Source organism: Sciurus vulgaris (assembly GCF_902686455.1).
Source record: "Sciurus vulgaris genome assembly, chromosome: 16".
NCBI classification, from domain to species: Eukaryota; Metazoa; Chordata; class Mammalia; order Rodentia; family Sciuridae; genus Sciurus; species Sciurus vulgaris.
Genome location: NC_136477.1, coordinates 14,681,151 through 14,696,516, shown reverse-complemented (window position 1 = coordinate 14,696,516; position 15,366 = coordinate 14,681,151). Strand labels below are relative to the sequence as shown.

General features: G+C 39.6%; 1 protein-coding gene across 1 annotated transcript; it reads left to right on the top strand.

Annotated features, from left to right (window-relative positions):
* Nucleotides 1–7,865: 7,865 nt before the first annotated feature.
* On the top strand, nt 7,866–8,795 carry LOC306645920 (olfactory receptor 7A17-like; the record flags this gene model as incomplete). Its single annotated transcript, XM_079114100.1, has 1 exon — nt 7,866–8,795. The coding sequence occupies one exon, from the start codon at nt 7,866–7,868 to the stop codon at nt 8,793–8,795; it is 930 nt and encodes a 309-aa protein (XP_078970226.1).
* Between the last annotated feature and the right edge of the window lie 6,571 nt (nt 8,796–15,366).

Here is a 15,366-nt window from a genome sequence, read left to right as displayed (position 1 = left end):
TCCATTTACATGCAAATGGATGCCATGATTTTATTCTTCTTTATGACTGAATATTATTCATGTATATATATACATACACATAACACTTTCTTTATCCATTCATCTACTGAAGGGCATCTAGGTTGGTTCCACAATCTAGCTATTGTGAATTGAGCTGCTATAAACATGAATATGGCTGTGTTACTGTAGTATACTGATTTTAAGTCCTTTGGGTATAAACCGAGGAGTGAGATATAAAATTATCGCATAAAAATTAACACTTTTCACGCACTTTGATGCTGCCACTTAGATCCTCTATGCATCTATGCATAGAAATGTTTGTGTAAGGAAATGTGTGAAAACTTCTAAATTTTTTATCATAAAGCAATAAACACCTACTTAAAAGAAGATATCAAATAACCTAATGTCACAATTCAAGAAACTAGAACAGACTAAAAATTGAAAGACATTCTGTGGAATGAAATAAGTCAGGTTCAGATAGAAAAAAAAATATGATTTCTCTTGTATGTGGAATCGAAATCAAAGTTGAATACACAGAAACAAAGCAGGTTCAGATATAATATGACTCTTTTGGAGACACAATATTTTTCCTTTTACAAAAGTATGTTAGTTAATGTCACTCAAGTCCTTTTATAAAACAATTGAAAACAAAATCTGTGACATCCTTGAGAGCAATGACTGCAATTTTATTTCGAAGTGGCATGCAAAGATGATTCATGGTAGATAAGACCTAAGACCATTCACGTTGCAGATTATTTTCAATTTCGGGTGCTGGGGTTGGAACCCAGGGACTTGCACATGCTAGGCTAATGCTGAACTACTGAGCTGCACCCTAATTGAAACACAGGATGTAAGATTGCTACCCAGAATGGCCTATGGACCTGGTCCTCTAACCCTAATACCACCAGGGACGATGTTAGGATGCTAAGCCTCTGGACATATAGCAGAAGTATGACCTCAGAATTTACATTTGCACTTGAATCCCTCACAATCCCTATGCATGGTGAAATTGGTCTCAGACATATATTTCCAATGTTGACATTTGGGGGGCAGAATGATTATTTGTGTTGGGACTTGTCATGTGCATTGTGAGGGACAGTACCACTCTTCAGTAATTGCCAAATATTCCCAGGGGAAAAATACCTCTATTTGAGAACCATAGTTTGAGAACTAGAACCATTATTCCAGAATTCAAATCCAGACCACATTCCTCACTTGACTGACAACGTTTTTCTGCTCCATTTGGGCAGCAGAGAATGGAGTTTTAAGTAGTAAGTCCTCACTGAGGATTTACTCACAAGGCTGCATTGATTCATGACACTTGGCTGAGAAGTGAGCATTGCACTGATTAACACAGCGTTCACTGTTGACCATGAAATGGAGCTAATGGAGGCTGAAAAGAAGTTGGGAGGGAGGTGTCCAGTGCTCCCAGAGAAAGAGCAGAGGTCCGAGGAGCTTTGCAATTAAGGGAAATAGAGGAATAGGGATTAACTGTTACAGGGACAAGAAGTGAAATTAGGACTTTTTTGTGTTTATGTTTAAGATGAGATAAAGTTGACACACTTGATTATGTTTATGTATTGTTGACAAAGATACTGAAGAAGGATCTTGCAAACATTTTCTTGCAGTAGAAGTTCTGGGGAACAGTAATTGAAATGTTTTTTAAGCATTATTTCTCCCTGGGAACCCTCATATTAAAGAACATGATTTCATAGGTGAAGAGAAATATTCCCAAGATCCTTACTTTGTGGTGATTTGAATACCTGTGAGGCTGAATGTACCTGTGATTTCATAGACAGTTACTGCTGAATGGCCAGGTGTCTAAGCAAGTCTTTCCCTTGTGTGTAGAGGTGGAAGACTTGTCCACATCCCCACTGCCTTTTGCAATGTATTCTTGCAAACAAAGTATTAGATATTTTTTTTCTTTCACATATTTCCCATTTGCCATTTAGTTCTTTCATGAATGTATTAGAGAGATTTGTGGGGAATGTGTGAGAATTTGTGAACCTTGTGTGGTCCCATCTGTCAATCACATTACATTTTGTGCATTGCTTTTTTCCTGAAAGAATTGAGGTCTTAATATAATATTCTTTACTTGTGGGTCCTTATTTTAAATAAAAAAGATCATGAAGGTTCTTGTTTAGTGCTAATATTTCCAACATGTTTTCACATGTCTGTTACTGTTTATTGTGTTTTGACTGTTTCTGATTAGAAACCTTCCTTTGGCAAAAGCTTCAGCCTTCATTGGGAAGGTATTCATGCCTCTTCCTTATTTGATTTAAGTTTTTTCTGTGATTATTAAGTTTATTGAATACACATATTTTATATGAGACAAACTGAAACTTTAGGTACTGTTACCTTCATGGATTTCAGGACCCTATCATTTCCACATCTAAGGCAATTTAATCTTGAACTAGTAACCCAGGTTGATATCATTAAATAATTCCAATTTTCTATCTTTTATTTCAGATGTTTTATACTTTGCTTTGATTTTGTTTCAGGGCACACTGCATGCAGATATTGAAATATGACCCTGATCTTCATTAATAGACACAGAATTCATGCCAGTAAGTTGGAGAACACTTGATCATTATCATCGAGAGTAGAAGGAAGTCCTAGGAGTCAGGAACGGAAGGGAAGGAGACAGGGAGCTTGGACAGGGGTACCAGTACCTGGTTACGTATGAGGAGTAAGTCCTGATAATGTGAAAACTAGGATAATTATGGTTGACAACCATTCATTACACATCATTATGTCCATAACTTTTATCATAAAACATAAGATTACTTACTAGATGCCACCTGAGTTTTTTAAAGGAATATTAAACTATTATTAACCATTGTTCTCCAGTGTTTACAATAAAGTAAATAATATACTCTTGGGTAACATTGTGATTCCTACAAAGTTATTTTCCTGGCTTGTGTTGAAGAACAAGTAATATGAAGACTGAAAAGACTGAGCCAACATGTAAGGAATGAATTGGGGTAAAGAAAAACTTTCAGGTCAATAATTTAGACTCTAGAAATTTCCTCACCCATTGATGTGAGCAGGTTGTAAATTTCCACCATCTCTAGCCTTCTGATCAGTTTTTTTTTTTTTTTTTTTTGGTACGGGGAATTGAACTCAGGGGCAGTCATCCACTGAGTGGCATCCCCAGACATAATTTGTATTTTATTTGGAGACAGAGTCTCAGTGAGTTGCTTAGTGCCTCGCTTTTGCTGAGGCTGAATTGGAACTGACAATTCTCCTGCCTCAGTCTCCCAAGCTGCTGGGATTACAGGCGTGTGCCACTGCGCCTGGCCTGATCAAGTTTTATTGTTTATTTTTATCAAGAATTAGAAGAGAGGATTTTGAAGTTTCTTAACTAAAAGAATTGTTAAATGCTTAAGGAGGGGGGAATGATCATTGTCCTGCTTTAGGACTTGCATATTGTGTACGTGTATTAAATTATCACACTACTCCAGTTACACATACAGTTGTTATGTGTTAATAAAAAAGAAATGTGCTGAGGATACTTCCGTGGTAGAGTGATTGTGCAGCAAGTGCAAGGCCCTGGATTTGGTCCTGAGCACTGCAAAAGAAGACAAAATGCCAAAACAGAAATCAAACATAAAAAACTAATTAATATGAGGTATTAAATAGAATAAAGAAAATAAAATCCATACACTCATTAAAAAAAAAACCTGCTACTCTTACCCTAATTTAATTAATGCTGTCCTCTGTTGTATTATTTCTGTTTGTTTAACAAATTTTCTTTCTATATTATGCAAGCCTACATGCACATACACCTTTTATACAAATGTCTGAATGAGATCCAATGCACATCATAAATGCTCTGCGTATTTGGTGCAGTTTTATTTCTAAATTATCCCATCTTACTTTATCACTCAACAATGCCTATCAGCTTTCTGCAAATCATTGAACATAAGGCAAGTCAGACATTTCAAAGGATGCATAGTATTTCGATATGAGGCTTTTGCTTCTCATGTTTGTGATGAATTTTCATATTCTTTCTCATTAATGTACTATTATGTCAATGCTGCAAAAACATGTCGCTATTGTTAAGTTTGAACAAATACTCCTCAAGCAGGAGTGTTTCTTGTCCTCCTGGGGGGGGGGGCACTGAGCAAGGAGCAGAACCGTTTTTGGCTGTCACATATGGGAGAGGTCATGAGAGGTCAGGGATGCTGCTCACCATCCCATAATGCACAGGACAGCCCCCACCTCAAAGAATAACTTGTCCAGAATGTCAGTATTGGAGAGGTGGAGAAACATTGACTTAAGGATACTTGTACTTTTAATATTTATAGCTGTCTTCGGATTGTCCCCAATGCCTGGCATGAGGGCACATTTCTGTCACCAAATTAGTATACCCTTTTCTTCTGTTTAGAAACTCAGTCCCAATCAGTGTAACAGATCTTCTGTGGACAAAGGATGTGGAAAATTTTTTTTCTTGTTTTCTTGAACTTTAATTGACTTTGAGCAAATATTCATCAACGTTTGTCTACTCACCAACATTTTGATTTCCCTACTATTGTTATTGGTCTATTTTTCTAACAGTGTCAACATTTTGAGTCATTTTGAAAAATTATTGTTTCTCCCTTGACTTTGGGGGTGATGCTTTTGATCATAAAAATGTATATTTTATTTAGTGTCCTACATCTGTCTTACTCCTCAGTTTCTTGCCTTTATGCTTTTGCTCGTAGACGTTCTCTCCAACCCTTGTCTCAGTTCATCTTTGAGGCTTCCTTCAATTTTGTTTGACACACTTCTTTGGAATCAACCCTAGTGAGCGTGGTTTCATCCTCCTTGCATTCAATTGTTTACTCAGCCTTTCATTTTCTTCAACTTGTTTTGCATAACTAAACATAACTTTGCAAACCTTTCTGAAAAGGGAAAGGTGGACCAACGGGTTCCTTGCTGTTTGTTTTAGATTTTGGATGACAAGAGGATAGATCAACGATGGCAGCACACACATGTTGTGATACAGAGCCCTCGGCCTAAGTAGGAGGACATGTGAGGGTGGAGTTGTCAGGACACGTGCATGACATTATAGGGAATGGCTTGGGCACATGTTTACAGGTTGGACAAGTACCAGAACCAGGGTTAGAGTGTACCTGGAGGGATTGTCAAAACAAAACCAAAACCAACCAACCAACCAAACAAACAAACAGAAACAACAATAAAGAGACAGAGAGAGGGGGCAAGAGAGAGATTAAATTCCAAAACCCAAGAATAACCAAGAAAAGATTCCACATGAGCAAAGTGTGGAAGAGGTCCACATGGCTCACATTGGGCCATTTAATACCGAATACTCAAAGAGGGAACACATGCAGGAAAACTGGGTTCTTCAGTTTCATGCAAACTACAATGAGCTTTGTGGTACTTTGTATATATTCTTTTATGCATTGTTTTTAAAGGTTAATTGGGGTCCAGCTGTAAAGGTTAATGGGAGAGCAGGAAAGAGGCAAGCACACAGCAAGAAGCGAACAGCAGAAGTGGCTCCCGTGGGAAAGCCAGTTCAGGCTTATTATCTATCCCAGGCTCACATCAAGTTTCACCAGGCTACATGGTGTAGTTAGCTCTGTGCATGTGCAGCTCATGTAACTTGCTTGCCTCTCAGAGTCCACTAGTGCCAAATGTCACTGTAATAAGATGATGTCTCCAGGCTCAAGGACAGAGGAGTGCAGAGCCTTTCTAAGTCATTCAAACAGGGGCCGCTATTGTCCCAGGAGTTTGACTCAAGGACATCGCTCCTCCGAACTTTGGCCTGAAACCCCTACAATTGTTACCTTGTTCCTTTGATCATTTTTGTTGTGGGGTCATTTTTCTTTAAGTCATTTGAAACCATAAAGATATCATTACTTTTGACTTTGGATACATTTCTTTCTCTTTTCTTACTTTTGCAGGACATCCAGGGGGTGGGCCCTTTGCTGGAATGTCACCAGAATCAAAGAGCATTTTCTTCCATTCAGTCTCTCAGGGGCCTCTGAGATCATTACCTTTCACCCAAACATCAACCATCAACACCCACTTCATTTCTCTGTTCTTCTCTGTTTATTGGTCTCTCTCTCTCTCTCTCTCTCTTCCCTCCCTCTCCTCTCTCTCTCTTCAAATGTGGAACTGCAAGCTAGCAAAATGTGACAGTACTTTCCCGATGTTTATTTGTCAACAGGAGGTTTACGGAATGGACATTCTGGCTGCCATGCCTACGTTAGGGAAAAGTCAATCTGATCTGGCCAGCTGGCATTGCAAACACTAGAATCATAGTGGTGTGGCCAGAAGGCCAGCAGCCATGGTGATGTGGTGTGTCCCCAGGGCAGCAACTGGGACTCAGATTCCAAGGGGATTCCTGTGATGTAGAGGGAGGCCTGAACACTCAGTGGTGTGAGTAGCCTGTCCATTTCATTTCACAGGATGCCTTTCCACAAAATTAACATTTTACATAGTGTGGACGTCGGTCTATTGGTGCCTGGCGGTTTCAGCACCATGAGAGAGACCACCTCAATCCTCTGACACCACACATTGTCAATACACCTCGCCCCCCACCCCTTTTTGAGAATTACATACAAATTCAGTGAAAATTTAAAATGTATTATCAAAGTTGTAAGATGCTAGGTAAAGAAGCAATTTTTTTTATCATCAGATAGCCAATTATACTATTTATATAAAGACATTTGGGTATGAAAACCTTAAACATCTTACTTCTCTGGTATTGGCCTCTTCACAGTGACACTTTCAGGTGCTTGAACACCTGAAACAGGGTTCTACCTCAAGGCCTTTTCACTGACTAATCTTCTGCAGATAATCTCCTACCTACTGCTCCTTCTTGTTGAGGCCTATTGCAATGTTACATTCTCTTCTGATCTTGTCTGGGCAACCATAAAAATTAGCTCTAGAGCTTGGGGGTGTAGCTCAGTGATAGAGCACCTGCTCAGCCAGCAGAAACCTCGGGGTTTCATCCCCAGCACTACACACACCCATATTTAAATAGCACCTCCTGTGCTCTCTCATTCATATCTGCTTTAGTCTCCTTCACCATCGGACATACTGTATGATTCTTTTACAAACAACTTTATTGAGGCATAACAGATATTCAAAGGACCACTTGTGATTAATGTATACCATCTGGAGAGTTTGCACATGTGCAAATGTATGCACAAAAATCAATATATCTATGATTTACATATCTGCATATAATTCTCTGCCCATTAGTGGGAAGTTGGAGAGTTCTGCCAGTGCCTGGAACATGGTCAGCCCTCAATATAAACTTTCTCAATGGTAAGAAATAAGAATGGATGGAGCTGGAGAACATCACACTAAGCAAAATAAGCCAGACCCAGAAAACCAAAGGCTGAATGTTTTCCCTGATATGCAGATGCTAATTCACAATGGGGGAGTGTAGGGAAAATAGAGTAGAGGGAATGAAGGGAGGAGAAGGGGTATGGGGGTGGGAATGACAGTAGAGTGAAACAGACATTGTTACCCCACGTAGAGAAGTGACTGCATGACTGATGTGATCCTACAACAAGTAGAGTGAAAAAAATGAGAAATTACACTCCATTTATGTAGGATTTATCAAAATGTATAAATGCATTCTACTGTCATGTACAACTAATTAGAACAAATTTAAAAAATTTAAAAGAACCTGCAGAATAAATGATCTTCTGCAGAAAAAGATAGAGTGGGATAGGAGTTCTTCATCAATATTGCCTCTAGAATGTCCTTAGGGGACAGATCCATAAGCAGAGTGTAGAAATCCAGTCCAGGAAATATAAATCAGAACATTTCAACCATAGCAGTTGTGTTCATTTGTGTGAGGAGAACTCATGTTACTTATTTTTCTTGGTAGTCACATCTACCACATGGAACCAGGAAACAATACAAGGGTTTCAGAGTTTCTTCTGCTGGGATTTTCAGAGGACCCAGAACTGCAGCCCTTCATCTTTGAACTTTTCCTGTCTATGTACCTGGTCACTGTGCTGGGGAACCTGCTCATCATCCTAGCTACCATCTCAGACTCCCACCTGCACACGCCCATGTACTTCTTCCTCTTCAACCTGTCCTTTGTGGACATCTGCTTCACCTCCACCACCGTCCCAAAGATGCTGGTGAACATCCAGGCACAGAGCAAGGCCATTACCTACACAGGCTGTGTCACCCAGATGTGCTTTTTCTTGATTTTTGGAGAGTTGGACCACTTCCTCCTGGCTGTGATGGCCTATGACAGGTATGTGGCCATCTGTCACCCCCTGCACTACACTGCTATCATGACTCCCCAGCTCTGTGGTTTGCTGGTTCTGGTGTCCTGGATCCTGAGTGTCCTGCATGCCCTGCTACAAAGCTTAATGGTGTTGCGACTATCCTTCTCTACACACTTAGAAATCCCCCACTTCTTCTGTGAACTCAACCAGGTGATCCAACTGGCCTGTTCTGACACCTTCCTTAATGACGTGGTGATGTATTTCACTGTCCTGCTGTTGGCTTCTATTGCCCTTGCTGGCGTTCTTTTCTCCTGCTCCAAGATAGTGTCCTCCATCTGTGCAATCTCATCAGCTCAGGGCAGGTACAAAGCCTTCTCCACCTGTGCTTCTCACCTCTCTGTGGTCTCCTTATTTTATTGCACAGGCCAAGGTGTGTATCTCAGTTGTGCTGTGTCCCCTAACACACATTTTACTGCAACAGCCTCAGTGATGTACACTGTGGTCACCCCCATGCTGAACCCCTTCATCTACAGTCTCAGGAATAAGGACATAAAAAATTCCCTGAGAATTCTCTTTGGAGGGAATCTCTAGAAGTGCCTCTTTTCCTGGGCTTCAGTGGTAACTGCCTTTGATTGCAGGAGCAAAACCTCAGATCCTGAAGTTGTGATTCTTTGATTCAATTGTGATTGTGAAACAGCTTCCTTCTATTTATTTGCTGGAGTTTCCACAACTCTGATTTCAAACTTTTCAAAGAATTATAACCAACTCACTTGATCAACCTCCTGCACCCTCCAAAATCCAACAATTTTTTGCTTGGTTGTCCTGATTTTCTAAAATCATTCCAAACATCAGACCAGAAATATTTTAAAAATTTCATTTCCCTCATGGGTTGGCAAAAAAATCTTCTAGTCAATGTCTTACTACATGACACATTGTGTTGATTAATGTTTATTTTCCTTTACTGAAAACATAGTCATGTCTCTATGGAAAACCTGCTCTTTACAACTGAGGTAGTTCTTGCAACTCTTAGTAGAAGGACATCTGAGGTCACAGTTTTGCATGATCGTTTATCTATCTGTACTTGAATAAGGTGGAATAAAATTGATAAATTTATGCTATGTGTCTATATAAATAAACGACCATGAATTTCACCTTTATGTATATTTATTAGACAACAATTAAAAACTATAAATAATAGGAGAAAAGGGAAATGGGAGAGAGAGGAGGGGAAGGACAAAGGAAAGTACCAGGGAATGATGTGAGCAAATTCTATCCCATGCATGTGTGACTATCAGAATGAACCCTGACATTATATACAACTGTTGTGCACTAATAATAATACTGTAAAAAAAGTAAAGAGCTCTTCTTGATAATTTCTCCTTAATATTTCTACTTTATAACAGACCACTGTGGTTTGGAAAAATTGTTTTTCAGTCAACATATTCAAAAGTTCTATGGATTAGGATCTGAACTTTTTTCAGAGACCATTACTCTGCCTACTGAAATGCCTTTTGCAGAATTTTACCAGTTGTTATTCAATCCCTTGGATAAAATTATTGGCCAGGCATGGTGGTGCACACGTCTAATTCCAGTTATCTGAATCTCAGGTTGAGGCCAGCGGATGGCAATTTTCAGCCCAGGCAGGGAAAGTTAGCAAGACCTTGGCTCAAAAATATTTATAAAAGGTCATGTCATGTGTCCTAGTGTTAGGCCAATTTGAATGCACTCCATAGATCAGAAGAGAATAATAATAATAGGAAAGACCAAACAGAAATTTCTAGAGTGAGCGAATACACTTACACAAAATCCAACTTCGGGAGGAGAGGACTTAAATCTATCTACACCTGACTCTCACAGAGCATCACATCCTTGTTACTCAAAGCATGTTCACAGACCAGGACCACCTTGATTATGTTAGGATGCGGAGTTCCTGGGACTAGAGTCCACCTGCATTTGGACTTTCATCCCTGATGATTCTTCTGCATAATGAAGTTGGTCTAGAATTGATTTGGGTCACCTCCTAACTGCTGACATTTGGGGGCAGGGATCTGTTCTGAGCAAAGTAGTTGATTGGCACTCCTTACAGACATTGCAAAAGAAAAGTATCTCTATTTGAGAACCACAGGCTCAGAGTTTGAGAAATAGACATATCAAGCCAGAATTCAAATGAAGTTCCCATTTCTACTTCTTAAAAAATTCACATGTGTCTTGATACAGAGTCTCCTTGAATTCCTGAGACTGGCCTAGAAATCATAATCTTCCTGCCTCAGGCTGTCAAGTGGTTGGGATTACAGGTGTGTTCCTCCACGTCTGGCCAGTCTCAGCTTGATGTCTAACATTTGTGAGCCTTGTTTCTGCAGGGGCAAGTGGAGTTCATAATTGTACCAACACATAAAATAGACTTAATAGAGTAGACTTCACTAAAAGTGAGACTGCCCAGCTCCTGTCAGATGTTAAACTTAGGCTATGGTGCATACAAAAAAAAAAAAAAAATCACCTCATCTTAGTAAATATTTCAAAATGAGAGATAATTGGGAGCATCTCACTAGTGTTAAAACTATAAATTTCTTGATAGTGTTAGGATCAAGAAGGTAAGAAGTGTAATGCCCAAGGCTTTACACCGGGGGGACACAATTCTCACAATTGTTAAAGATGGCATGAATAATTTCTGGGAATATCAGGTGTTTAATCTGCAACACATATTAGTGCTCTCAAGATCCATGAGCTCAAATATAGACGAGCTCATCCATGTCCGACTTAGAAAACACTTTCAGTCAAAGGAAGGATGAAGTTTAGGTGGCTGGACTTCTGGAAGGCAGTTGAATTCATAGAGGAACAATAAAGAGTAGGTTTACTGGACTATACATGAGTCTTTTGGGAGCAGAGGATCAGCAGGAAGAATTTCTTTCCTTTCCAGGCCAGTGTTCCTCAGGGGAACAAGAGGGAAATGAGCCTAATGAGAAGATATAGGGAGCTTAACTCTGCTCTGATGTGGTCCCTCAGTGCACAGCTTTGTGCTGGGTGGGACATGATGGTGTCTTTTGAGGTCTTCAGTCTGTGTAAGGACCTGACACTTGAGTCCTTCCTGCTGTGTTTTCTGGGGACAGAGCTTCAGTCACCATCAAGTCCACACAGGCACGACCTTGCAATTCCACAGAGAGACCTTCCTCTCAGAGCTGGTCTCCAGGTGAGTCTGAGAGCTCAGTGGACGCTACAGGAGAGCATCAGAGAGAGTGGAACCCAGGACTCTTTATCTGAGGTCAGTGGAGAGTTATGCAGATCTAGCCCAGTGCTGGGCTGTTGTGGATGTTTGCTGTCCTGATTGATGATTTATTCAAAGGGCTGCATTGATTCACAACACTCAGGTGAGAAGTGAACATTGCACTGATTAACGCAGGGTTCACTGGTGAGCATGAAGTGGAGCTAACAGAGGCTGAAGAGAAGATGGGAGGGAGGCGTCCAGTGCTCTCAGAGAAAGAAAGAGGTCCAAGGATCTTTGCAATTAAGGGAGTAGAGGAATAGGGATTAACTGTGGAGGGACAAGTAGTTAGCTTAGGTCTTTTTTTGATATCTGTCTACTTAAGACAAGATATATTTGATTATGTTTGTGTATTGTTCACAAAGATCCTGAGTAAAGCTCTTGCAAAAATTATCTTGCCACAAAAGTTCATTCAACACGTTTTAAAGTGTTCCTCTGCATATTTATTTGAAAAAAATATTATTTCACAGGTGTGTACAAGTATGCCTAAGAGTCTTACTTTGCAATGATTTGAATACCTGGGGGGTGGAACACTTTTGTGGGTCTGGAAGCCAGTTGCTTGTGCATTGCAAAGTGTCTGTGTAAGTTTCTCTTTTGTGAACTTGATGGAAGCTTTTCTTCCCCCCTTTCCAATGTATTCCTTAAGACAGTGTATTCACACACTGCCTGTTGGCCATGTATTATTATTTTTTAATGTAGATGAAAATATATTTGTGGAGAATATGTGAAAACATGCATTTTGCAAGGTTTAATGTATCAATTGGTGGTATTTGATTTGCACATGGTTGTTTGAAACAATTGAGTGATTTATTTAATGTTCTTCATTTTGAGTCCTTCCTTTAAATAAAAAGTATCCAGTGTCCTCATGTGTCTTTATTGCTAAGTCACTTTTGATGTTATCCATCTCATTTTCACATGTGTTATTTCTTACTGTGTCTTTTTGAGATAAAAAAACATTGTTTGGAAAGGTGTCATACTTAGTGATCAATGGAATATAATTTTGCTTATTTCTTTTTTGACTTAAGCTCGATTTATCTTTATTAAGCATAGTTTAATTCATACCTCTTTATATTACAGATTCTAAACCTTTATATATTGATACCTGAGTGCATATTAGAAGAATATCCTTCATTTTCTATTATTTCCTGGTGTTTGACCAATGAATATTGAGTTAGTAACTCTGGTAATTTTATTAACTAATTCCTATTTTATTTCTTTGTGTTAGATATTTTAGATTTTCTTTCAATTAGTGCCTTTTGAATTAATGTGTTGACATTCAGCCCTGAAACCTAAAAATATATATGAAGAGTGCATTTTTTATAAAAGTTGGAAAAATTTAAAGTTCAATATAATAGCATGCAGCATGGTGATCAGCAGAGGTTAGGGAAGGTAGGGGTAGAGGAGACAGGGAAGATGGATAATGGGTACCAATATAAATTTACACAGGAGGAAGAAGTCCTTTTGGTGGTCTTTCACAATTTTTTCATTCATTTAGTATTATGTCAATGCTGCAAGATATTTTGCTATTGCTAATTTCAAAGAATGGTTCTCACCATGAGTGATAGTTCTCCCCCAGGGGACGTAGAGCTGTGTCAAGAGAGATTTTTTGCTGTCAAACAGGGGAGGAGTCATGAGAGCTCAGGGACACTGCTAAATATCCTACAAGGCACAGGGCAGCCCCAACCTGGAAGAATAATGAGACCAGAATGTTGCAGGTGAGGACTTTGAGAAGCCTTGGATAAAGGAACTTCTTCACCTTTCACATTCATCCCTGTCTACAGATGTCACCAAGAGGTGGAACCCAGTGCTGTGTCCTCCACCATCCCAGAGAGTTCTTTTCTGTTTGAAAATTCCAATCCCATCAGTCTAGGAGCCCTTTGGGGTCTTTTCCAAGGCAGAAGGGTGTGACAATGATATTTTGTTGTTTTCTTAAACTATGACTGGTTTGGGGCTAATCATCAGCATTTCAAGTGATTTCACAATTATCATTTTTCCACTGACTAATGGTGTAATTTTTTGGATCATTAGACAGTTTTAAGTTTTATTAAGTTGTATATGTCTATCTTCTTACTGCTGAGTGTCTTGTCCATGATGTTGCTGCTCACTGTAGGTTTCATACATAATGTCTAGAAGTTCATCTCCAATGTGTTTTGCATTTTAACACTGAGGTCTTTAATGAGTCTGAATATTGGCAAATGTGTGAGCTAAGAGACCAACTTTATCTTCTGCCACACAGAAGGCTGTTTTGTAGGCATTTATTCCACCGTCTAACTTTTTCCTGCCAGATGGCATTTAACGTTGTCTCATGTGAAATGCCTACAGAGTTTATTCCCAATACAACAAGGGATAACTGATCATTCATCATCTGCCAGAATGTCAAGGGAACATGGTATGTTATATTCTAGCATGTCAAAATCTTTGTAAATTTAATTATTAATCATATTGGTATTTTAACTTGCTGTTTGATATCCTTTGCCAGTTCCTTTTTGTTTGTTTGTTTGTGCTGCAGGGGTTCAAACCCAGAGGCTGGTTCATGCTGGGCAAGTGCTCTACCACTGAGCCCCATTGTGGCCCTGCTTCAGGCTCCATTTGATTTGTTTAATAGAGTTGTTTAGGAACAACTCAGTGGAATCTGGTTTCCCTCTCCTCCCATTCTTTGAAGAACATAAGTGCCGTTTTCTTAAATTAGTTGCTATGTAATTTTACATCACATTCAGGAAACACAGAGGTGAACGAAGCCACAGGTCTCTGCTCATTTGGATCTTGTGTCACAAGGGCATAGGTTAAGTAAAGGGAAAGAAATGTGTTATGACGTGTGTCCCCAGGCAGACAACACAGGGAGTAAAAGGACAGAACTGTTACAACACATGTGTGATTGTATAGAGAGTGGCCTGGGAGGCCTTTGCATGTTGGACAAAGACCAGAACTAGGGCTAGAGTGAACCCGTGGGATTTGTCCAACAAGACATTAAAATCCAAAGTCCCCTGTCCCTCCCCCCCTCAAAAAACCCCAGAATAAATGAAAGATGCTATACAAGGAAACTGAGAAAGGGGCCCACTTCATCTTCCTGTGACCAGTTCACAGATAATTGGTAAATAACCATAGGATAGGAAAAGGAAAAAAACAAAATCTTCTCTTTCTATCTAAAAACATGCCAAATTTTTCTTGTGCTTTGTATATATCCTTTGCAAATTTTTAGTTTATTCCCCTTGATTGTTTTTGTCTTGGGGTCTTTTTCTATAAGGTACTTGAAGCCATGAAGACATCATTATTCTTGACTTTGGACAGTTTTTTTCTGCTACTTTGTTACTTTTACAGACCTTCCAGGAGACCTGGGTTGGGATCCCACCAGAACCACGGGCGTCTTCTCTTCCCATTAGTCTCTCAGAGACAACTTGAGCTTACCACCTTATCTCCAGATGTGTTTCATTCCTCTATTTTTTGCTCTGAGGTTATTGACATCTTTCTCTCTGTTTCTCCCCTCTGTCTTTCAATGCAGAACAGAATCTGACAAAGTTTAATCCCATGATTAATTGTCTCCAGGAGGACATTCTGGTTACCATTTCTACATTAGGAGAAGATAATCTGCTCCATTCAGCTTTTATCATCCGCTCCAGCAGCCTAATGATGTGGTGAGAAGGTCAGAGGGTGAGTGGTGGTGGTGTTGAGTTGTGTGTGTGTGAGTGTGTGCTGTCCTCAGGGTAGGGTACTGGGACTCAGATATTCCAACTGTCTGTTATAAAACACAGGGCAACTCAACCGTCAGGGGTAGTAAATGGTGTGTCCATTTCAATTCTTTGTATCAGCCACCTTTTTTGATCCTGTCTCCAAAAGACCTGAATAGAGTTTCAGAGGAGAAAAAGTTTACTTGGTTCTCATGATTTCAGAAGTCTCAGTCCCTAG